At 44.6% G+C, this 27,585-nt stretch overlaps 2 protein-coding genes across 6 annotated transcripts in view; one reads left to right on the plus strand and one right to left on the minus strand.

Moving 5' to 3' along the window:
• The window catches only part of TP53BP2 (tumor protein p53 binding protein 2), a 49,469-nt gene extending 48,108 nt beyond the window's left edge, over positions 1-1,361 (plus strand). For both annotated transcript variants that reach the window (XM_064648115.1, XM_064648116.1), the window contains exon 18: positions 307-1,361. In XM_064648115.1, coding sequence (XP_064504185.1) covers positions 307-348 — 42 coding nt within the window. In that variant the 3' untranslated portion in view covers positions 349-1,361. The remainder of the gene's footprint in view (positions 1-306) is intronic.
• A 511-nt stretch (positions 1,362-1,872) lies between these two features.
• Positions 1,873-27,585, minus strand: LOC135411023 (calpain-2 catalytic subunit). 4 transcript variants are annotated; one of them, XM_064648118.1, is made up of 21 exons: positions 27,333-27,584; positions 26,449-26,518; positions 19,944-20,062; positions 19,437-19,570; positions 18,403-18,571; positions 16,399-16,482; positions 14,811-14,896; positions 14,053-14,127; positions 13,679-13,839; positions 13,188-13,357; positions 11,983-11,994; positions 10,236-10,447; positions 8,962-8,998; positions 8,285-8,350; positions 7,715-7,772; positions 6,633-6,697; positions 5,421-5,489; positions 4,828-4,906; positions 3,731-3,847; positions 3,250-3,308; positions 1,873-2,605 (listed from the first exon to the last, which is right to left on the minus strand). In XM_064648118.1, the coding sequence occupies exons 1-21, from the start codon at positions 27,567-27,569 to the stop codon at positions 2,582-2,584; spliced, it is 2,103 nt and encodes a 700-aa protein (XP_064504188.1). In that variant the 5' UTR covers positions 27,570-27,584; the 3' UTR covers positions 1,873-2,581. The 4 variants fall into 4 exon arrangements, with proteins under 4 accessions (XP_064504188.1, XP_064504187.1, XP_064504189.1 ...); XM_064648117.1 differs by lacking the exon at positions 11,983-11,994 and having other exon boundaries at positions 13,176-13,357; XM_064648119.1 differs by lacking the exons at positions 1,873-2,605; positions 3,250-3,308; positions 3,731-3,847; positions 4,828-4,906; positions 11,983-11,994 and having other exon boundaries at positions 5,460-5,511; positions 6,581-6,697; positions 13,176-13,357; positions 27,333-27,585.

Raw genomic sequence — 27,585 nt, forward strand, 5'->3', positions numbered from 1 at the left:
AAAGCCATGTGCTTTTCCTGGCCCACCCACCTGGGTAGAGCTGAAAGTTATGTATTGTGTGCTGTTCAATACCTTCCTTTTGAACTGACATGGTTGGTATTTTTTTTTTTTTTTAAGCTTGCCTAGGAATGCTAAATTTATATTTGTTAGTGACCTGGGTGTTTTTATAACCATGTTTTTTTACTACTTTAGATTACATTAGCATTATAGCACCAAAAAGAAATTTTTTGTTCCTTTATTTTTCTTTAAAAAAACTAACTTTTTAAAGCAATAAAATTTTAAACCTCATTTCTGTTTTACCCTCAGCTGTATCCGAGGATTAAACCTAGACAAAGAAGCTTGGCATGAAATAGTACAGAAGCCAGATTCTTGAAGTACTAATCATGGATGACTTATGAAAAAAAAATCATTTTGTGTTGGTTCCAATATCATGAGACTTATTTCAATGACAATGTAATTTGAAAGCTATGAAGAATGTGCTTTGAAAACAAATGAAGGATTGATGCATTAGCAAATGGATGAGGGCATTGTACAAGATGAAATAATGCTTGCAAGCAAATGAAATTCTGCTGCCTTTGGTCGAAACAAGCCATTATGTTCAAGTACCCACTTGGGTTTCTTCAAACATGGCAGAAGAGAATTTCACATTTTTTTCTGTATTAAGTACAAGGACCTTTTCAATTTACCATTGAAGGAAACTTGGCTTTGTCCAAATTTATCCTAAGGCTTTTTCCAGATGGGAGAAATTCAAGTACATGCACAGCACCCAACTGCTTATTGCTGGAAGCAGAATGTTTGTTAAAGAAGCTAAACTGAAGTGCATCTGAACAGTGACACCCACCTGACTGATCCATTTAGCAATAACTTTTAAAAAAGCTGTAGCATCTTAGAGATTCTATGTATTCAAACTATTATGTGCTGTAACAGAAAATGTAGTTTTAGATTCCTCTTTTTACAAAGAGTCTCATGTATTTATTGTATTTTGTACTTTGAAGACTAAGTGTAGAAACTTTCTGTAGTCCTTGACAACTTACTTGTTTTTATTCCACTGTGATACCATTAAACTTATGTCTTCTCTTCAGCTTTAACTCTGGGTATTTTAATGGCAATTTTTATTAGACCATGTGAAAATGTTACCAGTACAAAACAGTGCTGTTTTACATTACACTACTATTCAACTACTTTCTGTACTAAATTGAACCCCTACTCCCCCATGCATTCAAGATAGTCTTTTGCATTTAAAATTAAGTTGAATCTGTTAGTTGCACATAAACTTTGTTTATCTTAAAAGCTAAGGGGCATACTTAAGAAAAAAGATTTGGTACAGGTGTTTTCCAAATAAAGCCTTTCCTATGGAACTATCCTTTATATCTCTCTATTTGGGAATAATTTGATAATGAACACTATTTAACAGAGGATCAAATATTTCCTTAAGGGTATTTATGAAATGCCTCACCCTGCAGGCTCATGTTTTCCTGCTAGGTAAGTCCTTACTGCTTTCTGAGAAGGTGCCTGTAAGTAAAAGAAATTGTTTATAGGAAGGAGGACACAATTCTTCAGGGCAAACTGAAGTCATCAGCAGCCTGTGCATAATCACAGCCTCAGGGTGTTAATAGGCTGGGTAGGGGGTATATAGTATCAATTACCTATCTTAGAAACCTCTAGTTTCTCAAGCATTACTCTTTTAAAGTATCAGACTGTAACATTTCATGAACTAACAGACATCCAGAGTCAGCTCCAGAATGCTGTTTTTCCCCTTTAAGAGGCAACAAGCAAGCTCCGTTCCTGAAAGCAAAAGCTCTGTACATGTGCTGTGATGATCTATATCTAAGAAAAAAGTGTTTAGTTGCAGCAGAAATAAGTCTCGCAAACTTTATTTATACTCTTTTTATTTAAATACTTTCTTGCATTTCCAAGGAAGATAAATAAGATACAGGAACTCAAGATTCCACCTGAGAGGATGGGCTTTCTCTTGGAAGAGTCTTGTTGCCAACAGCCTCCTGTTTCAGGCACATCAGTGGTGAGGAGGGAAAGACTTGTCTTTCTGTTTGGTCAAACCTGTTCTTGCTATTCAAATTCTTCAACGAATATTTAACTAGAATAACGCTGGGGCTTGACAGAAGGCATACAAGGGACCCTCTGTCTCTGATTACAGGTGTTAAGATATGCAATACTATCCCTTTTCTAATTTCAGATATGGAGGATGGAGTGGAGCTGTTATTCAAAAAGCACTTATTAAACCACTGTCAAGCTATAATGAGCTTTCTTCCAGGAGTCCTGTAAAACATCTTAAAGACAAATATATTAGTAAAGCAGTATTTTCAGAAGTTGCACTGAGGATTAATATTAAATTAAGGCCCTTGTCCAGAGGGTATATAAGAGTAGATAAAGACTGTCAGAGCCATAAAAATGAGGTTCCAAATTCTTCTTGTCGAAGTAGAATGCTTTCCTTCTTGCAATAGCGTGCAAAATTTGCAATGTGTAAGTTAAGGCACATTCATGTTAGGATATTACTTGTACATAGCTTGATTATCTTCACCTGGTCATGCTCTTTTTGAGGTCTCAAGCTGATGCCAGTGGCTCAAATGACAGTAAAGCACAGCCACTGTAACAAGAAGAAAAGGGCCCAAGGTTAAATTTAGTAAAAAGACTTGTAGCAAGTATGCATATTACCATTTCTAGAATAAAGTCAGCCTGTTGTTACAGAAGTAATTTTAGGATCTTTCCTAAATGATTTAAATTTATATTTCATTTAGGTCAAAAGAGTTTTGGGATGATTTGCACGTTCCTCCTTTAGTTGCAGAAATAAGTTATGTTCAGGTCATAAGCAAGTCAAACCCAAGAAGGAGGGTACTTTTTGCCAAACTTAGTCCTTTCTGCAGGGCACACAGGGTGCAGAAAGAAGCAGACATGGATAAGACCATGAGTCACTACAGCACCTACATTTTACTCTGACAACAGAAAAAGCAGAGAAGAAGCCAAAATTACAGCCAGTACAGGGATAAGGGGCTTCTGATGCAAGGAATCCTGTCTGTCTGTTAGAGAATATGTTGTGATGTAGGTACACTTTCAAAAGCTAACCTCTCTTAAGGCTGCTTACAAATACACAAGCCAGATAAGTCCAGCATATATGTGAATACATATAACCAGCCATAATCAAAATGGAGCAGGACAGACCCTACTGTTTACATCCCTCCCTCCCTTCCCCCAAAAGATGAACAAAAATGTTTTAGAGCTAAATGAACTTACATTAACAAGGTTCAACTCTATTGTTCCAGTTTTCTCAGTATCCAGTTTTTTAAACATTTCTGTGGTGGGAAAGAGATGACAGATAAGAATGAATATAGAAACTAATTGGAAAGCCTTCCCCTTCCTTGTGCTTCAGGATTGAAAAGGAATTTAGTCCCAGAATCTAAAACTTGACAGTGACCTACATCCCAAACCAGAAGGGGCCAATCTAAAGTCATTGTGCAGAACCAAGACTGAACATTTTTAATAGCTGTCTAGTATTTTTTAATCAACATACCATTTTTTGCATGAAAGACTGGCTGTGGTTCAGCAGCCTGGGCTTAACGGTTGATTCCTAGATCTAGGAGAAGCATGCAAACTGGGATGCCAGATTTATATCTCAGTTTTGAACTTATCTGAATACCTTATCCTGGACTTCTGGACAGTTATCCTGCTGCAAACAAAGTAACAGAGTCTGTCTAGTTATTGAGCGTGTACTCACTGAACAAGGTTTCAAGCCGAATCAAACACCGGACGAAGTTATCAAAGTCAATGATGAGGTCTTCGTCAGCAAATCGAGCCACAATGATCTGATGTAACTGGCAGTTCAATTTGAACCCTAAAAATACGTTGAGGATTTAAAAAAAGAGACAGAAAAAATGGTGCGAAAACCTCCAACTAACAAAAAACCCCAAACAACCTTACACACTACCAGAAATTCAATTACCTTCTTTTGGTTAAATTCACAAATTTTAAGAGTATTTACTTCATTTTGGAAACTCCCAACAACCACTTCTGTACTTGGAGTGATTTAGAACTGTGACTAGGCCACATGTGTTCTTCCTGCTGTGTGTGCTCCCACACCTGGACTCCTGTTTCCCAGGGGATATGGCCAATTGCTCCAGCTCATGGTCCTTCCCTGGGTGACAAGGGGGCTCCAGACTCAACCTACTGAGATGAAGCAGTGGCTTTCTGTGGGCAAATGGGCCTCTCTTTCCAAACAGTGTGTAAACATTGGTACAAACTGAAATGCTGCCTCATCTTACATGGTGACGAGAGGGGAAAGTTCCAGAGTGCCAAAATGGACATTAGGATGGCCCCACATGATCAGTAAGTTAATCTGGGATTGTATGGGTCGGTGGTATCTCCCTCATAACTCAGACTTGCTTTTTCAGTGTTTGCAGTAGCAAACTGACTCCTAGCACTCCTATAAGCATCACCCCTTGGTCAAGCCACTTCCATTCCCTAGGCCACACATCCCAGTTCTACCAGCTTATGCCAAACCCACATAAATAGAGAGACTCACTGAAAGACAAGAGTATACTGTTACAAGACCAGATTGTTGCAATTATTTGTGCTTCTCCAAAAGCTGATCACTAAAGAAAATAAGTGCAAACCTGCCACTACTTTGAGATGCTTTTAGTGAGCCTGCCTGGCAAGACAAGAGCCCAAGCTGAGCATCTAAATCACATGGAGGCCTTCAGGTCTGGGAACACAGGATTTTTCTGCTTACAAGTGATATACAGGAGACTAGTGAGCATCTATGAACCCAGCTTGAAACTGATATAATCCTATAAAGAGACAGATCAATATAAATACCTGCTGCTTCCAGCGCCCTCCTCATCTCGTAGGAGTTCATGGTACCGGATCGATCCACATCAATTTCCCTGTAAATTTTCTGCAAAACACAGAATCCAAACTCAAACCTTGACAATAATTCAGAGCGTGGTTTGGCTTTTGTCAGAAGTGAAACATTTTGAAATGCAGCCTGTGTGTAACTTAAAAGCATTTGCAACGTTGATCTGAAGGACTTGGTGTCGATTTCATCTAAAAGCAGCTTCAGAAAGTAAGTCCTTTACTCTGGAGAATTCCTTGAACACTCATGGCACTATCACTACCAAAGTGGAAAGGCTGACACCAAACTCACACTCTTAAGTAGGCGAGTTAAATATTTGGATGAGTTAAAACAGAAAGCCCTCCCAGAGTAAGGCAGGAAGAGAAGCAACCTCTCCTTCAGCCCTTCACCCCAGCACCTGAAGGACAAGCATTCACACCTTTGGAATCCAAGGGACAAAACCCGAGGGACTGAGGACACAAACCACTGCTTTGGGAAATGAGACTGTGCACACTGTATGAGGCAAATCAATCTAAAGCCACCTCTGCATGTTTCTTCCAAAGAGGTTGCATCTTACCTGGTATTTCTGAATCTTTGTCCAGAGGGTGTAGAACTCCTTCAGTCCCAGTTTACCACTCCCATCATTCTTCTCTGAGTTAAGGGAATTTCTTTGGAGGGAAGAAAAAGGGGTTTTCTCTCCCTGGGCCAAATTTACTTACATGGGCAGTTGTGACTTTAAAAAAAAAAAGTTGCAAGTAAAAGAAGGATGCAAGTCTTCTCTGAAGGACTTGTCCTCTCTGCAGGACTCGTCCTGTTGCATACACAGTTGTCATCCAAGATGTCTGTCTCAATCAGTAAGCTGATTAATTTAAACTGTGACCAGTTCACAAGATCTTTCTGCTCCCCTTTGCAGTTGTCTTTCCTCTACAAGTATAAAAGAGCTGAGACGATGCCATTTTGTTCTGTATAGTTGGTTCAACACCTGCAGTTACAGGAGCATAAGTCCTAAGTCTGGATTATAAACAGGAAAAGCCACAACCAAGCCTGCTATTTGCAGAACTTAAGTTCTTGTGCAAACAGCTAACAAAAGAACCTGGTCGTGGCATCGCTCCCAAAATCTGCTATGGAGTCCTTAGGGACTGCCATATTTTACACCAAATTATAGCAGAGCATCACCTTGTGTTGGTAATTTTCCCTTTTTCTAACTCTGCAATTCACCTCCCACTGCACAGAGAAGCTGAACACAACTATTCTTAGACTTGAACCTTCATCCTACACTTTTTCCCATATTCTGAGGAATAAAAGCTCCTAAAATCCTGTGTACTCTCAGCTTCCTGTATTTGTTTCCCTCATTTTCCATTTGCTAGGTCCTCATGGCTTTATGATGCTCTCACAACTCCAGCCAGATAACAGAGAGGTGAAGTGCACCCAAGATATGCACGTACAACTCTACAGCCAAGGCCATCCACTCCATGCTGAGAGCCAGGTGCCTTTTCCCAGCACAAACACCACTTTGTCCCCAGCTAAACCAGAACACACAACAGCTGGAAAGGTTTCAAAGCAGATTGTAACATCTGATAATGGATTTTCCCTGCTGCCTGGGAGAATGTATGTGTCATGGTGAGCAGTGATAGCAAGGGCCTGCTTTTTCAGGGGAACCAGGGTAAAACCAGCTTCTCCGCCTCAGGTGTCATTACTACACAAGGATGGACCCACCAGGCAACAAAGGCAGCTCACCTACTTCAGCACAGGCAGAAGAATATCACCTAGGAATGGCCTTAAAGGATACATCTAACAGGTCGACCATTATTTTGCATGTCTCAACACTAAAGCCATCTGATTTAATATCTTGACCTGTAAAGAAAGAGCAAAAGACAGGATTATCATTGCATGCTGTACCACAGCACCTTCCTAAATAGCTCACGAGCTCTCTAACCAGTGTAGACACACACATCAGCCCTTATTTGCTTCCGTGAGATTGGTGGCTTCCTTCGCAGCTGATGAAGAGGCTTTGGGTGAGAGTCAGCTGGGATGTTTCCCCAAGCAAACAGCCCAGTTAGTCTAGTCAGAAGTTGTGCTACAGAAGCAAGAGATAGAGATAAAAGCTTTCCTGCCCTTACTGTCTGCCTTCAAAGACAACTGTAGACTTCTGTGGACAACATGGACTTTTAACTTACAGAGGTGAGCAGTCGGTAGCTTCATGCAAGGCAAGGGCTGAATATCAAATCAAGCTTAGTAACCAGCAATACCCCATTGCTAACTGGCTGGGGTACACAGACATACAACACAGTCCTGACCATCTGGATAACATTTCACTTTGGAAATTAAAGAGACACATTTCTCTAAACACTTATTTCTTGAGCACTGTTTAATGGAAAGGAAAATAATGCAGAGCCAAGCTAGGAATCACTTTACAGAAAAAGCAGCTCAGAGCCTCAAAGTTTCTCCTCCTCCTTAGGGACACTGCAGACCGTTGGCTGGGCTACTGTTTGAACCACTCAGGAGTGGTTCAATACTGAAGTAGCAGCCCTCCTTCTCTTGATTATTATCAAGCACTAATCAAATCTGTCCATCTTCCTGGTTGCCAATTCCCAGTGGCAGATGCTGGGATAAAAGACACCCTTATGTACCCTGCCAAAGCACACATCCTGTGAAACACCTTCTGGGTTGGCACAGCCCCAGCCTTTCTGCAGCCCCCTGAAGCAGCAGAGAGAGCATGTGGCTGTGGCCATATGGAGAGCCAAGGGCAGGTCTGGGGCAGAGCCCAGGGCTTTGAGTCTGCCCAGGCTGGTGGTGCCCTCTGTGCTCCCACGGCCACGCTGGAAAGCCGCTGGTGGCCAACTGAAGCTGCTGTTGGAGGAAGGTACTTACGTTTAGCCATGATTTTATTCAAGATGCTGCGCAGTTCAAAGGCTGAGATCTCTGCATCCTGTGGAGAAGAGGAAAACAAATTTTTCACTGTGAGCTGCAGACACCACCTGCAGCCTCTGACTCCTTTGCGTGAGCTGGCCAAGTTCAAACATCCCTCCGAGTTCATTTCCCTTGGATGGAAACACAAGCACTAAGCTCTCCCAACCTCCCATTCCCGGGAGCACCACCAATTCCCAGACATTAGCACATCCAGCAAGCTGTGCCCGAGCCCCCAGGCAGCCGAGGGCAGCTGGTAGAGAAGGCACAGCCCAGCCCTCGAGGCACCCCTGTGCCTGCACCATGTGCTCTGCCCAAGGACAGAATTAGGGCCCTGCAGAGATAAAAGTCGAGCCTGCAGTTCAAAGAGAGCTAAAGAGTGTTCACCAGGAGTGCTCACAAATCACAGCACGAACAATTATGCACGCACTTGAAATCTGACTCAGCCCAAGAACTAAACTCTGTCCTGGGGGAGGTGTCTCTCTTACCCACTCACCCATGATGCCATTAAGATATTACCAGAAAAATACTCACACTTCCTGCTAGCTGTCCAAAAAGCCTTTTAAAGTTGGGTTCGATGTCATCTTCACTGATCTCAGTCTAAAAGACAGAAATAGAGAATGTGGAAAGGAGGAAATTTTCTGCCTGAGAAAGACTTTGTGCATTTCCTTGCCCCTAGGAAAACACAATTAAAATGGCAAAGTTGAAGGTAGAGTGTTTTTGCTATGATTTTAATCAGTTTTATTTTCAGGGACACCTAAAAATGCTGGCATTGAAAATGCTGGAAAAAAATCACACATGGGGTACATGCATTAGTAGGCAAAACATCCCCAGCTCCAGCAGGACTAAACATATGGTGAGCTACTAGTTACTCATGGAAACAACATCACATGCAAAAACACCCCCAGGGCTGAAAGCTGCACTCTCAGATTCCTGGAGAGCAAAGGGAATTTCCTGTGGCTCCAGTTAACCCTTCAGAGTGTACCTGACTTCCTCCACCTAGGAAGTCCAAGATCTGGATAAAGCACATGTTTCCATTACACTGCTTATGATATTTCCACTTGCTTGACCCTCAGTTATGGATATTGAAAGATCTTTTCCCAAAGTACTTGATAATGCCTATTGAAAAATATTGCTCTGCACAGGGAAAAGGCACTCCAACCTCTGCTTATTGACAACAAAACTACCTCAATTTAAAACATTTGAGATACCTCTTCAAAATTGGCCTCAATTTCATCGTCTATCACCCTAGAAAGATAAAGAAATCAATATTAAAATCAAAACAGATCACTTTTATGATGCTTTTCCTTCAAGCTTCAGTTAAAGAGAGATTCTTTAAAATACAGAAATAATAATTAGTATTCAAAAGTTACTGGATTAATCAGTGACAGACACTGCATACCACAAGGAAAGCAGTATTTTGCCAGCTATGGCAACACATTACAAGCTGTGCAATGTCCTGCAGAGCCACAGACAAGATTTTGGGCCACACATAACTCTTTGGGTCACTCAGTGTCACTGCCTAGAGACCTTAGCCCAGGACCAGGCTCTTGGGTGCAAATCAAACTTTATCTAGTCACTTTTTTTTTCCTTTCTTTTTCCTTTAAAACAGAAAAAAGTGAGAGCCCTAAACTGTGAAGTGTTTCATGCTGTCCCCCAGGTGCTGTGGGAGCACCACACCTACTTAAGCACTGCTAAGGGCCCAACCAAAGCTGAATATGTTCTCACACAACAGACATCCCAGCTTTCTCACCACAGCAGAAACATGGAGCATAATATTACAGGATAGAAAAAGGATTTTGCTTGCTTTGAATCAGGGAACTTAATACAAAAGATATCACATCCCTTCCTGAGGCTTTAGCCCAGCTGCTCTTTAAGATGTGACATCTAAATTTTTTCATGTTTTTACAGCTAACAGTGTGGTTTGAGCCAGTTCTGTTAAAACCCCTTTTAACTTTATCAAAGGTATCATTTGGTTGAGCAAGTATCTTGAAATTTTTCCAGTCTGATCTCAACCGTGTGAGATCAATTGTGTTGATCTGTGTGTTCCCAGGCAACTGAAAGCACTGGCATTTCTGTCTCCCAAGGGGACAGCCCAACCTCCCCCCCCGGGGCTTTCCTCTCTCCACAGACTTAACTGTGCTGTAGCACCCACTTGCCCAAGGCCCCCGTAACTACAAATGTCTGCTCAGGCAGGGATAATTATGACAACAACAATAATAAAAAGTTGTACTAAATATTATTACTTTTTCCCCACCGTTTCTTCCTGCTAAATTTACTCAAGCTTTCCTTAGTTGCCCATGAGGAAACTGGGGACAAACAAGAACTGCCATGATCCCATCCATACAGGGTCATTGTACATCCCCCCTTCCCTCCTGGGAAGTGGATGTACCCCATCCCTGGGCTGTTCCATCCTTCCATGCCTGCAAGAGGGACCAGAGATTGCCCATGTGCTCATACCACTCTCACACAAAAAGGTACATACGTGGAGTTTGCGTTTTTTTCAGAGAAGACCCGCAGACAGAAATCCCCATTCTTGTTGGGTTCAAAGGTGGAGGGCACAACGATATATTCTCCTGCAGGGAGCTTGAACCGGTTCAGCACTTCCCGGAGGTTGATAAAGGTGTTTGATTTTTCTCTTGCTTTGTTGGTCAGGAAAAAGTTTTTGCTCAGATGAATATTCGTCTGGCCAGAAAACTTATGCAAAGCAAAGAAAGAGGAAAAACCCACAGTCTGCATGCACTTGCATTCAGAAATTAAAAATACAATAGAAATATCAATTAGCTATGTATGAGGGGGGGAGAAAAAAATTGTCAGCTCGACAGAACTGAAAGAGAAGAGAAAGGGGGTGGGTGCACCCCACCACAGGACTCCTGAGATGTGGCTGCAAATGTATTTTGCAGATCATCACAATAAATCATTCAGGTCCTGCTTTTGTTTTGCAGATGATGAAGGGTGTCTGAAGCCATTTGCAAATTCTTCCACCAACTATTTCTCCTTAGAGTGATATGGCATAGGAGCCATGTCCCTCTGGTCCCTGGAGCTGGTGCCACCTGGAGACCACAGCTTGGATCTGCCTCTGAGGTCAGGCTGCCTTAAGGCAGAGACCTCACTTATGGAGGGCTCCAAGAATAAAATAAAATAAAATAAAATATTTTGAGTGTAACACCTAGTGAAAGGTGTTCCTGCCCATGGCAGGGGCATTGGAAGTAGATGATCTTTAAGGTCCCTTTGAACCCAAACCTTTCTGTGATTGTCCAGATAAAACTTTTCTGTGCAGGGTCTTACAGGTGGGCTATTTCAGCTCTAGGAAGTCCTTGATGATTCCAACACAGGAATGTGCATGTTTCAGAATCCTCCTCCTTCCTGTCCTGCCAGGTTTTTAAGAATGCAAAACCTGTCAGACCTGCTGCTGTAGTGGGAGATAAAATTCCACCCTTTGGGCAAAGGAAAAGTCATGGGCACTGGTAGCTAGAATCTCTTTTTTTTAAGGAAATGAGATTTTTCAACCACTAGGGTGAGAGCTGAGTGGCTGACAGTACTGCTAAAAGGTACATAAGAAATTTAATTAACTGGTAGCACCATATTTTTCCCTGATGAAACCACATTTTACACAAAAGTAGCTGGTTTGAGCATAGTTTCAGGCACCATGGGGTACCCTAGTGGCTTTGCTTGCACCCTCACAGGTACAGCAAAACCAGTAATGGGGTCACCTCGGCATTTTGCTCAACTTCAGTCATTCCTCTGAGGAGCAACAGCTCAGAGATACCTGCAGCCCTCCTCATATTGCAAAGGCAGTGCTGCATTGCCACTCCTCTCTGACTCCCCAGGGTGTACTATTAGCTATCTGCAGGTAGAAACAGGGAGAAACTAATGAAGGTGGTGCTTGGGGAAATGAATATAAACATTTCCTTGGAATATTATTCATGTGTGAAACATGAACTCTGTGCAGAGCTGGGAAAAGCAGCTGTGCTCTGGGGGAGCAGATGTGGGTCTGGGCTGGGATAAGAGCGGTGGAAGAGCTGCTTTGATGAGTTTCTGCAGTACAGAGCACTCTTATCCCAATCCAAGACGCTCCGAAAGCGCAACATGGGCTCAAGGCCCCTTTCAGAATAAATGGCCTCTAAGTTTAAACTCTGTGCAGTCATGTTGTCCTGTGGACAGGAGGATCCTCTGAACCATTTCTTCCCACAAGCCCTTCAGCCTCAACTCCACCAATACATGCTACATACCTCTGGGGGCACCTGCAAGGAGAAAAGGAGAGAGTTATTTGCCTGTTGAATGGCAGCTCCAGGGCTACTTCTTTTCAGTTACTTAGCAGGTACATCCACACTCGAAAAAAGAAAAAAAAAGGCTCGAGGGGAAGGTGAATGCTGAGCCCACGTCGCACAATGCTGAGTGCTGGCTCAGCTCCCAGCTCCATCCTGGAGGCAGGTGAGGCTCACCTGGGGCAGCGTGGGCACAGCCTGACAGGCTGGTCATGGCTTCCTGCTGACTCTCCTCCCTGCAGCCCACTGTGATGTTTTTTTTGTAGGCTCAATTTCTCTACTATTTCTTCCCACCTCTCCTTTCACCCTCCTGCCCCTCTGACCTCTCCACCATCAGGAGAGGAGGCAGTGACTGAGCATGGAAATAACGCAACTTTCTGTTTCTTTATGGCTTCAGGGAACTTAGCTTTGCTTTAAACCTTATTATCCTGTGGGGACCAGATCCTTTGATAAACTTTTCAAAGCTGGGATACTGATAAAACAAGCAGTTGTACATATTGCCTGTGGTTACAGAGCAACTCACAGACAAGATCATCATTCCTATTTTCACTGCCACATAAGCGCTGCTGCTTTGCAGCTCTGTCCTGCTTCAGGGGCTACCATAGACACATCTCTGACCCTTCACTCAGCAGAAGGAGTTTTACAGGTGTTTTTGTTGGTTCTGCTGCTGGTTTCACACTTCCCAAGGCAGCGCAGATGTCCCAGCTAGGGTCACAGCCCTACTACAGATGCTCCTATTCTGCTGCTTTCACCACAGCCTGACAAGTGAAAGGGAGACTGGATTTCTGTACTTCTTGTTTTTTAAATAGTTATTCTGCTCTTCCATTTAGAAGGTGGGAAGTGGCCTCTGTAGGTAATCTGGTCCAACCCCCTACTCAAAGCAAGGCTGATATCAAAGTTAATTATTTTGCTCAGGACCTTTTCCAGCCTAGGTCTGAATATCTCCAGAACCATAGATTCCATTGTCTCTCTGGGTACCTGTCCCTGTGCTTGACTGCTATTTTTATGGAGGATAATTTTCTAAACATCTAAATGGAATTTGCCTTGCTGCAGCTGCTTACTCATCATCTGAGTTTTGATAGAAAGCCCAATCTGAGAACTGCACTACCCTGTTCATAGGTGGAAGGAGCTTTCCTTTTCCTCCCATGCACCCGTACAGCCTTACTTGCCTCATAAATTGCAAAGCCAATGGTGTGCATGTCCTCTCCCATCTTCCTCTGCTTCCGCCGGTGCTTCTGAATCAGCCCAATGAGGAAAGTGCAGCCCCCCTCAGGATCATCAGGATCCTCATCTTCTTCCTCCAGCTTGATTAAATACTGTGGATTTGTCCAGAAAGTGTCTGGGAAGTGGATTTATGCAAACTGCTCAGAGGCTTCTTTGAAAGAAAGGGTGTTGATGTGCATGTCAGCTAGGACAGACATGGCTCTGACTTCAAAACCCATGTGTGAGAAGGAAAACCTCCTCTTCTCCCCCCACCTTTACAACCACAACTTGACCCTCATCAGGGGGTCGCATCTCCCAAATCCCTGCACTTTTTGGACATTAGTCCAAGATATCTCGGGTACATTCTCCTCCTCCATAAGCCACCCCAGACCATCTCCCAGAAGCTCTCACAGAAGGTACAAGTGGACAAGTAAAACATTTCTCCAGTTTTTCTTACTTGGGTAATTCCTGCAACCCCCTGCAGTGGCTCCTCGCCTCCAGTTCCCATCCAGCTTCAGCAGGCTCCACTTCTTGTACCTGTCACTTGCCAGGGTGTCTGGAGTCAGGTTGCAGATCTCCAGGCGGGAGTAATGCCTCAAGAAGTCGTTGAACGCCATCCTGTGGGAGGCAATGCCACTGGCAACGTCTCCTCAGGATGGACAGGTTTTCCATACAACCAACTTGCCTATCCTCCCTCTCACTTACTATGATTTAGCACTAGGATTTTGTACACTCATCTTGGAGAGCATACTTGGAGAGGTTACTCCGTGTGAAAAAAAGCTGGGCAGATGACATTCCCTTCTGCCAAAATGGAAACCTAGTGGTATTTACCAAAATTCCCCATCTTCATGTCTCCTGGTCAGCCGCTCCCGCACCTCAGGGTCAACGCCACTCCAGTTTGGGCAGCTGAAAGAGAACCCCATGTCAGCTACAGCATATGGTACAGGCTAAACCCTAATTTGGCTGTTCTGGCACAATGATTTCACTTTCCACAATTGCAATATTCCACAAGATAGCAGCTCCAGAACTCTCAAACCACTGCAGAATTAAAAATAGATGGACCCGGCCTATAAGATATCTCACTTCTCAAATATCCAAGGTAAGGATGAGAAGCAGAGCTCTATTTTCAGAAAGTGCTAATGCCCTGACTGAGGCAGAGCTTTGTATTAGAAAAAGAAAGTCTCAGAATAAAAAATGCCCAGCCATACAAGTGAGTAAACTCCAGTTTTCATTGCTAACAACAGAAACAGATTTTTAAAGCCCTTTTAGAAAGTAAGTTTTCAGAAAGTCATGACTGAATACAGGCTTTTAAATAAGCAGAAACTATAGTGAGGTTTCTAGGAATCACCAACCAAATCACTGCATCTTATGTAAAGGCAGGTGTTTGCATGAAAGGCACCACATATTGTGACACCCACGAGGGAGACAACAGTGATGGGATGCTTCTCTCTAAAACAGTTCAGAGTGAACATCACATCCAGGTGTGACTTACAGAGGAATCCGAGGTAGGGAAAAGACAGACAACAGCAGAAACATGACTGCACCCCTGCAGTAAAAGCCTACTGGCAGTGTGTAAGCCATCGACTCACTTGTCGTTCCATTTCCCAGTCCACTCCACTTCCCCCCAGGGATTTCGGATTCTGATCAGCTTCTGCACTGTTCCTCGGAAGTTCACCTGATGTGATCAGAAGTATATGGAGAGTTACTCAGGGACACAGTATTGTGCTCCCTCCCACATCTTCTACAGTAATTAAAAAACATGACAGAGCAAGTATCTTGGTGTTCCGCATGACAAAGTATACACACAAACATGCACACACCTGGTCCAAAAGACACAAGTCAAACTGATTCTGAATATGCTTCATGCACCCAAGCTTGTCCAGAGAAGTTTTATAACATGCACAAACCAAAGCTCATGATAAGAAAAAATGTGTTTTGTGCCACTAAAAAATTATCTCTGATAAGATTTCAAGCAACGGGAATGTAAAACTGCTAGAGGACTGCCAAAAAGCAGGTACAAAGAGATATTTCTCTAAGTCATCATTTATGTATAAACTACCTTTTTACATTCAAATGCCTTTTTCTCCCCTCCTTATATATTAGATGAGCCTGTTACAAGAGATGGGATACTAAGACTGGCCACAACCCCTCTGACCTCACTAATGCCCTGCAGTGCAGCAGCATTGGCCCCTCCTCACACTGTGCCAAGGCTGTGGCTTGTTATCTGCTGCCTCTGCACACACTGAGGCCAGGCCAAGCACAGCTGTTCAAATTTCAGTAGAAACACCCACTCTTTCCGGGGAACACACAGTACCCATGTGAGGAAGGAGCTGGTGCACCTCTAGAGCTGGAAGCCAAGAAAACTGCAGAGCAGCAGCAACGCAGAGTCCAGAGATGACAGACACCCCAAGATGAACTATCCTTACAAAGTCCATACAGATCTTCGATGGAAAAGCCTGGCTAAGTCATGCCTGTTTGCGGATTGAGGACAACAAACTCTCTCTTTACTGATTTTGCTGTGAGAAGAGGACCAAATGAACACCCACAAACCTGCCTGTTAGCAGTGTCCACCTCAGCACAGCATGTCAGAAGCTCTCTACATCTCACTCAAGTTTCAGAAATTATTTCAGAACCAATTATTGGTGAAGTAACCCCAAAAACTCCCTAGACATGTATAAGGACACCACGATCTCTTCCTTTGTTTTCACTTGTCTTACCCTCAGCAATCACCCACTCTTCAGTAGGCACCTTGCATTCAAATAACATGTCCTGCTGAAAAGTGGTTTGGCAGGCACTTAAAAGACAATAATAGATATTTTGCTTGCTTGGTGCACATCTCTCATCTTGTGCATTTAAGTTACAGTGCTGCCTATTACACAGAACCGAGTTGAAGGGCCTGGTCACCAGCAGAGGGTAGTGTGCTCTCTGCACAGAGCTGCCCACTGCCCTGCTCACTGGGAAAAAGCAATGTTTACGGAAAAATAGGGGGTTTTTCAGTCAGACCACCAAGAAGACAAATTTCTGTTTGTCCAAAACACACCGACTCATTCAGCATTCCTTCAGAAAGAGGAGACTCAAAACCCAATTCAGTAAAATGGGTGACACTCAAGAATTTGCAGTGTTGAAGATGGATTTGTGGCTGTCACACACAAAACCCCTTTGGGGTGGCACACCTACCTCCTCTGCCCCGGTGACCGAGTACGCGTGTCCCTTCACCAGCTTCTGGGAAGTGACTGCCTCTGTCTCTGCCGCACTGGTGATCTGGAGGAGCAAAGAACATCGGTGAGCGTGGCTTCCCATATTGCAGGGGATCCAGCAAAGGAAAACTTCCCCTTCCAATGGAGCTTTAATCTCACTGGCAGGCTGCAGGGGCGGTTTAGCTGCTGCACAGAGGCGACAAGAGTGGGGAGAGGGAACAGGAGCACGGGTGGTGGTGCTGGAGCTCCAGATGCCATGTTCATGGTAAAGGGTGCACACCAGAAGCTCTGCACCACAGGGGAGCTCCCTCTTGGCTCCAAAACACTTGGTGTGGTGCATCCCCTCTTGTGCATTTCCAATGGGGATACACACAATAAACTCCACGTTCTCAAAGTAATGGGGAAGAAAACAGGGAGTGACTGGCCTGAGGCTATCTAGGCATCACCAGGGATCACACCCAGGTCCAGCAACCCCCAGTGCTTTCCTTCAGGGTTAAAACACTCCCTTCAGCTCCACAGCAGGGTGGGAGGTTGTCTTTGTTTTCCCTAGCACTGCCACCCTGGAACCTGCCATGCAGGGCAGCAAGGCTGAATTTTAGATGCCACTGGAAGCTGAAGGCACATCACCCTCTCACTTTTTCATGGCCATTAGAATACTTGGACTGTCTGGCCTTTAAACACTGCAGAGAAAAGTCACTTCTTGCTAGACAGCGAATGTTTAACCACCTATGAAACACATGGCTATCACTGTCTTCCCACCATTTCAGAAAGTGTGCGATCTCTAAACAAGCATATTGGAACCTTAAGAAAACAGAGAGGATGGGATTGAGCAGGCAGGATTCCTACTGTCAATTCACGCCCTATTACTGCCCTGCAATACATTCTCCATGTAATGCTTAATCTCTGTGTCCCTATTTCTCTCACAGATGATTTTACAAGATTTTTTCCAAAGCCTAAACTCAGTAACAAAAAATTTACACTACAGAAATTGCCAGTACTTATCAGCAACACAATATATTTACTCTCCTCCACCTTCAACAAGACATTTGTACTGTGGGACAAAAATCCAGATGTCAGATTCTTATCTAAATGCAAACAAGTAAAACAGGCCTCGAAAGTACCATGAAATCAAACACTGATATTAACCAAGTACTTTTCCTGCTGTGAAGCTTCCCTCTCCTGGGACTCTGATTTAACTTGAAAAATGGGAGGAAACATTTACATTTATATTATGAATGGAGTTCTTGTAAACAATTTACCTTTCCTTTAGACATAACTAAGATGCAATCTCATTTGGGAGGAGGGTGATTAACACAATAACAATACCTAGATTCATTTCAGTAAGGCTAAAAGCGATGCTGAATCCTTGCAGGTAGGGCCAAAGCTCTTCTTTTCCTTCTCATGCATGTCCAGCTTTTGACAACATGTTTTCTCATAAATCCTTTTAAAGACCTGGCAACAGTCTGAGTCTCTCTGCTTCAGATTTTCTGGGAACATTCAGATCTGTCCAGATTTTTTGGGAACATATTAGGTGCAACTTGTGTGTCAAAAAGGCTGCAGCAAGGGTGGAGGTTGCATTTGAGAATCTGCAGGAGCCATTACCAGCAGCTTTCTGTCCAAATCTACTCACCCTGTACCATCCTGCTGCCAAGCTACCAGCTTTCTTAGGAACAAAGATGTACCTCAGGACCCCTAATGAGTTCCCTGTATGATTCATTACCATGAACTTACAAAACAGCAAAAGCTCTAAGTCTCAAGGAAGAAACAAAGGGTTTTTACTAATAAAGTCTATGTTTCAATCTAACCCCCATGAAAGCATGTGCCTGAGTCACGTTTGTGGGTCAAACTCTCTAGGCACAAGTAGAGCAGAGAACCACAGTAGAGGGGAGCTGCATCCTGTGTGCAGTTCCTGTGGCTGGTCCACCCCCAGCTGCCTGTGTGCACAGCAAGAGCTGAGTGCCCAGCAATAAGCCTGCTAACTCACATCAATGGAGCAGCCAAGGAGAGAGCCTTTCTGAAGGGCCTTCTGAATGATTTTGAAGAGGTTGGGAGGTGCTGTCCTCAGCTCATACCATTCTGCAATTCCACCGGTGAAGTCCTCGAAACCTTCGGTGGTGGTGCCACCAGAAAGAGCCTCATACGATCCATTCAGCCTGTACAAAACGAGGAACACACAACCATCATGCTGCTTGCCTTCCTCTTCTCACACACACAGCCATCAGGTTTCTCTGTTCTCCTCTTCTCTTCAGTGGATGCACTCAATGTGCCAACTGTGGCGGCATTTCTGCTTTCAACAGCACCACAGCAGCTATGAATTACGAATGCGCCCTCCGTTCAGCTTTGCATCTTGTATTTGGAAAGCCCAGCATAAAATCTTATACAATCACGGATACAGGTTGCAGGTTCAGTCATATCAATGACAAAATTCATGAACGCCATTTGAAAAAAAAAAATATAATAAAAAAAAAAGAATCAAGACCCAGCATTTTGCCTCTCGAGTTCCACAGTCTTTGTATCCCCTTAACAATTATGGGTCTGATTCTCAGCTGATCTAAATTTCTTAAGTAAATTCAAAATTGTAATGTCAGAGGGAAGAATTCCTCTCTGCCCAACCCAAAAACTGAGATTCAGATATGAGCATCTTTGCCTCTAACATGGACCTGAGCATGCGGATTGATGCGCTTTGCACACTGAAGCGCTGCAGCTGCAAGCTCTTACAGGTGCATGGAACAGAAGAAATGGAGTTTCCCAAGCCCTGGTGACAGGAGACCACTTTAGGAACAGCCTCACGACAAGATGCAAGAGCTGCTTTTTTTGGCTAGCAATATAGCCAATACTTTGGCTACTTGTCTTAGGCACCTATCAACAAAGCTTCATTAAAGCAGCCATTGTGGGATACCCCAGAAGCTGTAAAGGCTAATAATTAGGCTGACACTTTAAATGCATAGTATTCATACAATTGAGGATGCTATGGGGAAGCAGCAATTTGAGTGGGGTGAAAGCCTGGCCTCGACTCACTTGGCATAGGCCTTCTCCAGCAGCGCGCTCCAGAACTCGCTGCCCTCCGCCGAGTGCACGAAGAGCAGCTCCCCGTTCTTGGTGGGCAGCCTGTCGTCCACCACCACATCCACCCACTCCCCGTACTGCCAGAACTGAAAAGAGAGTACAGACACCTTGTCACCACACAGTGATCACACTGTGCACTCCGGTCACCAGGAGCTTTATCTGCTAGGCCAATTTCCTAGAGGAAAAGCAACCTCCCTTCATCCACCCTGTTTTGGGGATGCATGTACCCAGCTGGCTCTGCTGATGGAGGGAGGACCACAAAGGCTGGGTCTGCTCCCAGCTCTTTGGTTAATGGTCTTGTTCCTTCCATCACCATCACCCTCCTTAGCTGTCTCCCTTTTTCTGTTTGGCCCTTTGACATCCCACAAAACCATTCCAGGAAACCCCCCCCACAGAGACACAGCCAGTCACCAGCTCCTGGCCAACAGTACTGGGGGGAGAAGGCTGTTTTCCACACACCTGGAAATGGAAAATTCCTGCATATTTATCCTGGAAGCTTTGGTCTTTGGGAACAACACGGGCCAAAATTTCTTCATTTAGGGTGAGAGAAGCAATGGCAGCCAAGAGCCAACAGTCCCCTGTAAAAAAAAAAGAAAAGAAAAAAAATAAGAATTAAGTTCAATATTCAAACTTTAGTTTTTGTACTGCATAGGGATTGTGTATTATAACCAATAAGCCCCTCAGCTGGGATATGATGATCCCTCCCATCACCTTACCTCTAAGACAGATCAAATATATGAACACGAACACCCTCCAGTTGCAAGCAAGTGTTTCCTCAAGACCAAAGTCATTAAAAAAAAAACAACAAACAAAGCAGGCTTTTTCTGATCTACCACCACAGTTATCACCCACTCTGGGATTATTTGAAAGAAAACTTAATATTCAACTGAGTGCTTACATATTAGGAAGCAGCATAGGGAAAAGGCAAAGAGCCTGTGGTCACAAGCAGGTATTAAGGGTGCAGTTTCTCCTCAAAAGGACAGTGTTTTCTCAAGCATAGGCTACATTCCTTTCTCTCCTCCATGTTTAATAAATGTCTGTTGCTTTGCCATCCAGAGACCTGTCCTCCAGACAAGCTCCCTTTAAGGTCTCTTGCCAGCCTCCCTCCAAACAGGAGCTCCTTTCACCTTAGACATCCCCAGAGGTTCTTGCTTGAGGCCTCTCTGTCTAGTCCCACATTTCATCTCTGGCTCTAGTCACCAGAGAGACAGGAAAGGCCTGAAGGCAGACACTGTTTCCCAGTCCCACACACCTCTTCACCCTGCCTGGGATGGAGCCAACATACACTGAGCCTGCACACCACAGCTCCAGGGCACAGGCTGCCTGGACAGTGTTTTTCCACACCATCTCCTGCCACGCAGAGAGAGGAAGAGACCACAGCTCTATAAACATTACACCTCTACTTTCTGTAATTATTTTCAGAGCCCAGTTTTACTTTAACAGGGCAGCTACCTTTCTGCTCAGCCATGGGCTTCCTGCAGCCCGTTAGCAAGGCAGAGATTTACAGACCCAGATGATCCCCTGACTGGCATAGCCCAACACAAACCCCCTTGTTAGCATTACCAGATCCACTGTTCCTTTGCTTTGTGAACAGAGTGTAGCTGGTATTACACATCAGACCCCACAGAATGATACTGGAGGATTGCAGGTTGAAGAAGCATGAACCAGCTGCAGCTGCCAGCAAGCCAGAGGCCAGCAAAGCAGAAGTCCCTATACAGTCTTCTCTCTCCCATAGGAAAAGGCTCAAAGCTTATAGGTGAGAACTTGGGATCCAAATGGGAGAAAGTCTCAGGGCAAGTTAACTCTAAAGCAGCCCTCAAGGTCCACCCTCAGGCCCCAATCCATCACTGCTCAGACAGCACTAGCAGGAGCACAGGCAACCTGCAGCTTCCTCCAGGCTGCCCCTTGCTTTTCATAGCTGACCCCCAGCAGCAGCCACATGAATGACATCTGTCCCATGGCCCTTTTCACAGTTCATGAAAGGGGGAAGATATGAAATTGCAGAACAATTTCAAAACCCATGGTGCTTTTACTGTTTCATTACCTAGACGGGAAGAACTGAACATAAAACTTTCCCTTCAGCCTTGCCTCTGGCTGCTTGTACTGCAATGGAAAAATCATTGTGTCAGAGTTTTCAAACAGGAAAGTCACCTTGCTATTCTGCTGTGACAGGTTATGAAGCAACAAGGATGTCCCTCCTCTGCAACAGCACATTCATGTCACCCCACAAAATGGGAACTCCTCTTACAGCCTCCTTCAAGGTGCTGAGACCCTCTTCTCTGGGAACTGTGCATCCTCTGGTGCTGTAGTGCATCCACAGGTTCTGCCACACACCGCAAAGGTGCTTGCCAGGAAAGAGACTGGGGTCAGAAGATATTAAAGGCATTTTGAGATGGGCTAATCTACAATTACGGATCCTCTCTCCTCGTCATGCCAGGGATTTAGCACCTACCCTTCACAGCAGTTCTCACAGAGTATCTTAAGTTGGAAGGAACCCATAAAGCATGAGAAAAGTCACAAATAGACAAACTGATAGTTTAACCTGTCTCATCTCAGCACAGAGGCCAAGTATAACTGATAACCCATAGAGAGGTGCCTCTCTGAGCATCTGAACAACCCCAGCACGCACCCCATGCTCTACAAGGCTTTTATAGACAGATTCATGCAACTCAGAGGTAAAGTAAGTCTTGGGCATCTCAGACCTATGCTCTAAGAGAACCCCAGAGTATTTGACATTGGTGTTACTAACCTCAGAAAAACCATGTTGATTTAAATTAGTAGCAAGTCTGGCTCAGAGGGCAGCTGTCCCACTATTCTTCCCAAGAAATATTAGCATTTCTATTCCATACACAAGGCAGGGGCTGGGCAGGCAGAGAGCAGCACAGAAAGAATAAATGAACAGTTCAACATGACCACAGTATCTCAGGAAGCCTTGGTCAAGAAGCTGATCAGGCATCTAGATTAAGAGCATACACCCTTCAGTAATACAACATATCTTTGAGTCATATTTCCCCTGTAGGTAAGAAGCATGGGAATTCAAGGAGAAACTCCCCCCAGAGGACCTCTATGCTAATAAGCAGAGTCTATAAAGAATTTCCTTTACTTTCTGGCTGTTTCACCAAGGTAGACTGAAATAGCAGACTCTTGTAAAATCTCTTGGTTGAGAGTCTGACAAACACAGATCTTAACTCGGACAACTTTGGGTAAGATCTTCTTGAGGTTTAAAGGCAGATGCAGCATATATGGGAGACACCTCATCCTCTGGTTTTCACATTTAAAAATGCTCAACAGCCAAGATATCATCTCTTCCTTTCTGAACAGCCATCACAAAAAGTAAACTTGATAATTCAAAGCCTGGATGAGAATAGATCTGGAAGTTTAGCCTGCATTAAGTAAGAATGAGCAGGGTCTTTACCAAATAGTCTAGACTATCAGAACTTGTACTTCTGTAAGGTTTTGGCAGTGACTTTCCTTTGATAGAGAAGGAAAATTAAGAAGAGGCTAACAGTCAGATTACTTATAAAAAGACTTTGAAAGCAGTGTTAGCAAGGCTACGTTAATCATAGAGAATTTTTGTAAATGAACAATAGGTAGAAAAAGAAGAGAGAATAAAAAACTCACAGGCTGTGAGTTTATTTGTAGTGTATTTATATGGACAAGAAGTACTATTTTTTTCCTGTCCTGCTTCCTTTTTGTCATTTTCAATGTTTTACTTCTTATTTCTATACCCTTATCTCTGCATTTACCTAATCTCCAGCTACAACCAGAATGTTAGGGAAAAAAAAGTAACTGCAAGGCACACATAAATAGCCTTAAGGGCTTAAAATTGGCCATTCTGGAAAGAAAAGACAGGCAAAACACACCCAGGAAGTACCTGAAGGGCTGTAAGCAAAAGGCAGCTCCTCTGGTCTCTGCACAGTCCATGTAAAAATATGGGGTCAAAAAAAAAAGTACATTCTAATGTACATTCTGCCAATCACAGACTAGTCACTATTAAAACATTCATAGCTATAGATTAACAGCTACTGAATGTATTTATATTAATACCACACGAATCCAGGAAGCTTTCTGATTAAAAACATGAGGTTGTGGCAACCCACTGACAATGGAGTGGTTGTCAGCATGAGAAAACCATGGATCTAATTTCCTAAATTCGTCCTATTCAATTAGTTATTTTTTCACACATTTTTATGTAAGGAGGAGACACCTGCATCCAAACAGCAGATGAGAGACACTGTGCTGTTTACACTCCAGTGTTGTGATACCATGGTGACACTCCCTCCAAAAAAGGCGGTTAAGGGTGAACAAGGTTTCTCTGGCTTTGGATCCTCCCCTCTGCTGTAATGAGTCACCACATCCCATGTGCTGTCATTTGGAGCCAAAAACCATCACTGACTTCAGATCTGATACTGCAAAACTAACTCCAAATACTTGCCTTTAAAAGTTTAACCTAAAAAGAAACAAACAAACAAACAACAAACCAACCAAAACCCCAAAACTTTTCTGCACTCATGGTCAGCTATGCCTTATATGCATTGCAGTATCATATAGCCCAGGTCAAAAACAAGGAAACAAATTTATGCACCTGGCCCATAGACCAAAGATTCCTGGGCTAAAAGGAATCTCTGCTCATTAGCTGAGCTGTTTGGTTACACATCCCCTGCCAAGAAGCCTGTTGCAGCGCTGATGGGTACATGTGTTTTGGATGCCTCATCTGTCCCTGCAGTACTCCCAGATGTTCTGAAGGGCTTAGCAACAGCAGTGAAGCTCCACATGGGTACAAGCCTGTTGCTTTGTGATCAAGCCTTCTGGGAGATAAATAAGGCTACAAAAGCTTCCTATGGAAAAAAACCCAGCATAATGAAAAGTACAGGTTTTCCAAAGCACCTGACATCTTCCAGTGCAATCTTCTCTGTAACATCCTAAAATGCCATGGGACATCAATGTCAGCACACAAAATTCAAGTAAATGGAGGCTTTACATTGTATTGATATAAATGCTGGTGTCAGATGAGGCAGTGACAAAAATAATAATAAAAAAAAGCATTTGCACAGTACATCTGCTATCCTCACTGTGTAAAAAGCAGAGATTCCATACAGGCTCTTAGTAACTCAATGGCAATACAGAGATAAGATCAATAGCATCTAATTTTTAATCAACCACAGGACTGTCATACAATATCAAAATCCTGCTCAGATTCACCGAAAGATAGTGGGGCGAGTCATCACAGTACTTAGTCATGGTGAAAACATTAAGACAAACAAGAGCACGAACAACATCCAACTGAAATATAATTTGAGGAGGTAAAATAATACCAGCTGTGAGTGAGTTCACATCCTTTGGTGATACCATACAACCTCATGGGAACATCTGACTGGTCCAAAGACCATTAAGGCAAAAAATGCTTTTATCAGTCTAAAACAGGGTTTGGCATTCACAACTTGAAAATGAAGTTACAAATCTTTCATTCCCATGCTCTTGCTGCCACAGCATTTTGATAGAAAAGTTGGAAGCCTGCAGACAGCAGGAAGCAACTAAGTGCCTTCAGAAACTAGCATCTCTACAAAATGCCAGATGTTGAAATGGCATTACAACAAACTGTCATTTCTAGCTGAAGAACTCCATAGCTGCAAAGTTTCACAATAAAAAGAGAAGACAGATGTCTGGCACGTGTGTTAAGCACTGAGACATTCTTTATGCCAAAACAGTCATGGTGGGAGACATGATATTGGGTGGAGAGGGCATGGAAAAGAAGCTGGTGACATGACAACAAACCATGACACAACAGAGCCTAACCCATGCCACAGACGGTATTGAGGTATGAGGAGAATTAAGTAAATAATCTAAGTATTTTTATTGTCAGGGCTTTTTACACAAATTGTACCTAGTTGTCAAAGCACTAACCTAAAAACTTCTGAATGAAAACAGAAGCACAAAATATAAGCTTCCCTGTCTGTTGTATTTTTGGACATGAAAACACAAATAGCAGCAGGACTAGAAACTAAGAAGCCACAATGTGGCTAATATGCTGTTTGAAAGCAAACAAACAGAACACACAGCACATATTAGTCATGTTTCCCTACACCACGAGCTTTCCCTCAACTGTGCTGTCTAATCCAAAGCCCTCTCACTACCGCTATAATAGGAATAAATAGGAGCCTACTGCTTTCACTTCACTTTATTTCTTCTCATGTTTATACAAATATCCTTCTTGCCAGCCTCCACGCTGCCTTCTGGGTGGACAGCCACAGTGGCACTCACCTAAAACCCCCTCTGGCAGGCAAGGCAGGAGAGAGGCTTCCAGACCGGGATACCTGTGCACAAATAGCCAGGCTAAGCCACTCACTCCCAGCTGTCCCCTGGGGCTTCCCTGCAGCTCCCAGGGCTCCTCCAAAAGAGCCCGACTGAGGCTGCCATTGCACAAACTGAGCAGAAGCCATGGCAAAAGCTTCAGCTCACAGGCTGGCCCATCCCTCCTGAAACACCCTGGTTTTGTTTTCCTTGAGAGCTGATGACCGGCAGGGAATCCCCTACACAACTTGTTTTCTCTGTACTGCATCTTTCCAGATTTCGGGGGGTCCCCCCTGCTCAGCAGCACTCTGTTCCACTGCAGAAAGAAATGCCCCACTACACATGCAACTGCTCTTCTAAGCAGATTGTTCAAGGCAGAAATTAGTCAGTCTCCTTTCAGGCACGGATGTGATCATGAAAGGAACTGGTCATGATCAGAAAAGCCATCAGGAAAACAGTCTGTGTCATCCCTGCTTGGTGCATGCAGAAAGGCTGTGCTCAGTGGCCAAAGGCACATGGTCCCTACTTGCAAACGCCAAGGAAAGGCGAGAAGGGTCTGAGTTGATGTGCAGAGAGGTGGTAGAATGCAAAAGGACACGTACAGCCTAGTATAAACCACCGTGTCCTGGGGCAGCACCTGCATGAAAAACTCAGCTTTCTGGCTCCACCTTACCTAAGGCCCCTTGGCAGATGTCAGTGCGAGTGGCTCCACCTGCTATGAACTGGGGGCTGGAACACAGCTCCTGGGAACAAAACAAGCCTTGCGTTACATATAGCCACAGGTAAGGGAGGCAACAAGGCCCCACCTGCAGCAAATTAAACAAGCCACTGACCACAGCAGACGAACACCACAGAGATGGAGCAGGTCAGGAATGAGAGCGTGGGCACCAGACACACCAAGCACAGTGAGAACGGGAGCTGGTGACCAAAGCTGGTGGGCAGCCATCTCACTTCACAGTATGTGCCAGGGGGTCCACTGCATTTTCACGCACGTGCACACACCACTCTGCTATTACCTCCCAGCCACTGACTAGGTCAAAGTCTTTCAGCAGCACCTAGGCACCTCGGAGTCCACCTGACCCCACAGCTCCCATGGCTGGCAGGGCTGCTTCGGCAGGAAACCACACGGTGGTCAGCTCAACGCTCTGCTGCTAAGGGAGATAACCCGGAGCGACAGTCCCGAACGCTGCCCAAGGCAAGCGGTTTGTCCACACGGAGAGTTCAGGATGGAGAGGATAAAGGCTTTTCTGCTTTGTTTGTTTTCCAGACAGAACACGTCACCCTGCCAGCCTGTACCCGCGTCAAAGGGAAGCCTCCGGTGCTCTGAGTATCCGCGGCTTCACAATCCCGGGATTCTGCAGCCCAGGGAGGCTGCGGGAGCGGGTCTGAGCCCGGGACTGCCCGCGCAGCGCTCGGCAGCCGCGCCCCGACCGGCTGCCCCCGCACAATTAAATCAAACCAAATTTACGGGGGGAGGGGGGGAGGAAGAAAAGTCGGACGACACGGCAGTGCCGCGGAATGATGCTCCCGGGATCCCCCCACCCTCCGCCGCCCTACCGTGGGTCTGCGCCAGACGACGCCCTGCGTCTTGGCGGAGCGGGGTCCCAGCTCTCGGTAGCCGAGGGCGGTGGGGCCGGCGGGGAAGGAGGGGTCCTGGAAGAGCCGCCCCTCCTCCAGGCACTCCCGGCGCAGCGCCCCGAAGTGCTGCCCCAGGTAGGGCACGGCGTGGCCGTGCCGCCCCGCGCCCGCCGCCGCCGCCCGCTCCTTCGCCACGGCCTCCGCCATCCCCGCCATCGCCACACCACTGCCG

Source organism: Pseudopipra pipra, chromosome 3, assembly GCF_036250125.1.
Source record: "Pseudopipra pipra isolate bDixPip1 chromosome 3, bDixPip1.hap1, whole genome shotgun sequence".
NCBI lineage: Eukaryota > Metazoa > Chordata > Aves > Passeriformes > Pipridae > Pseudopipra > Pseudopipra pipra.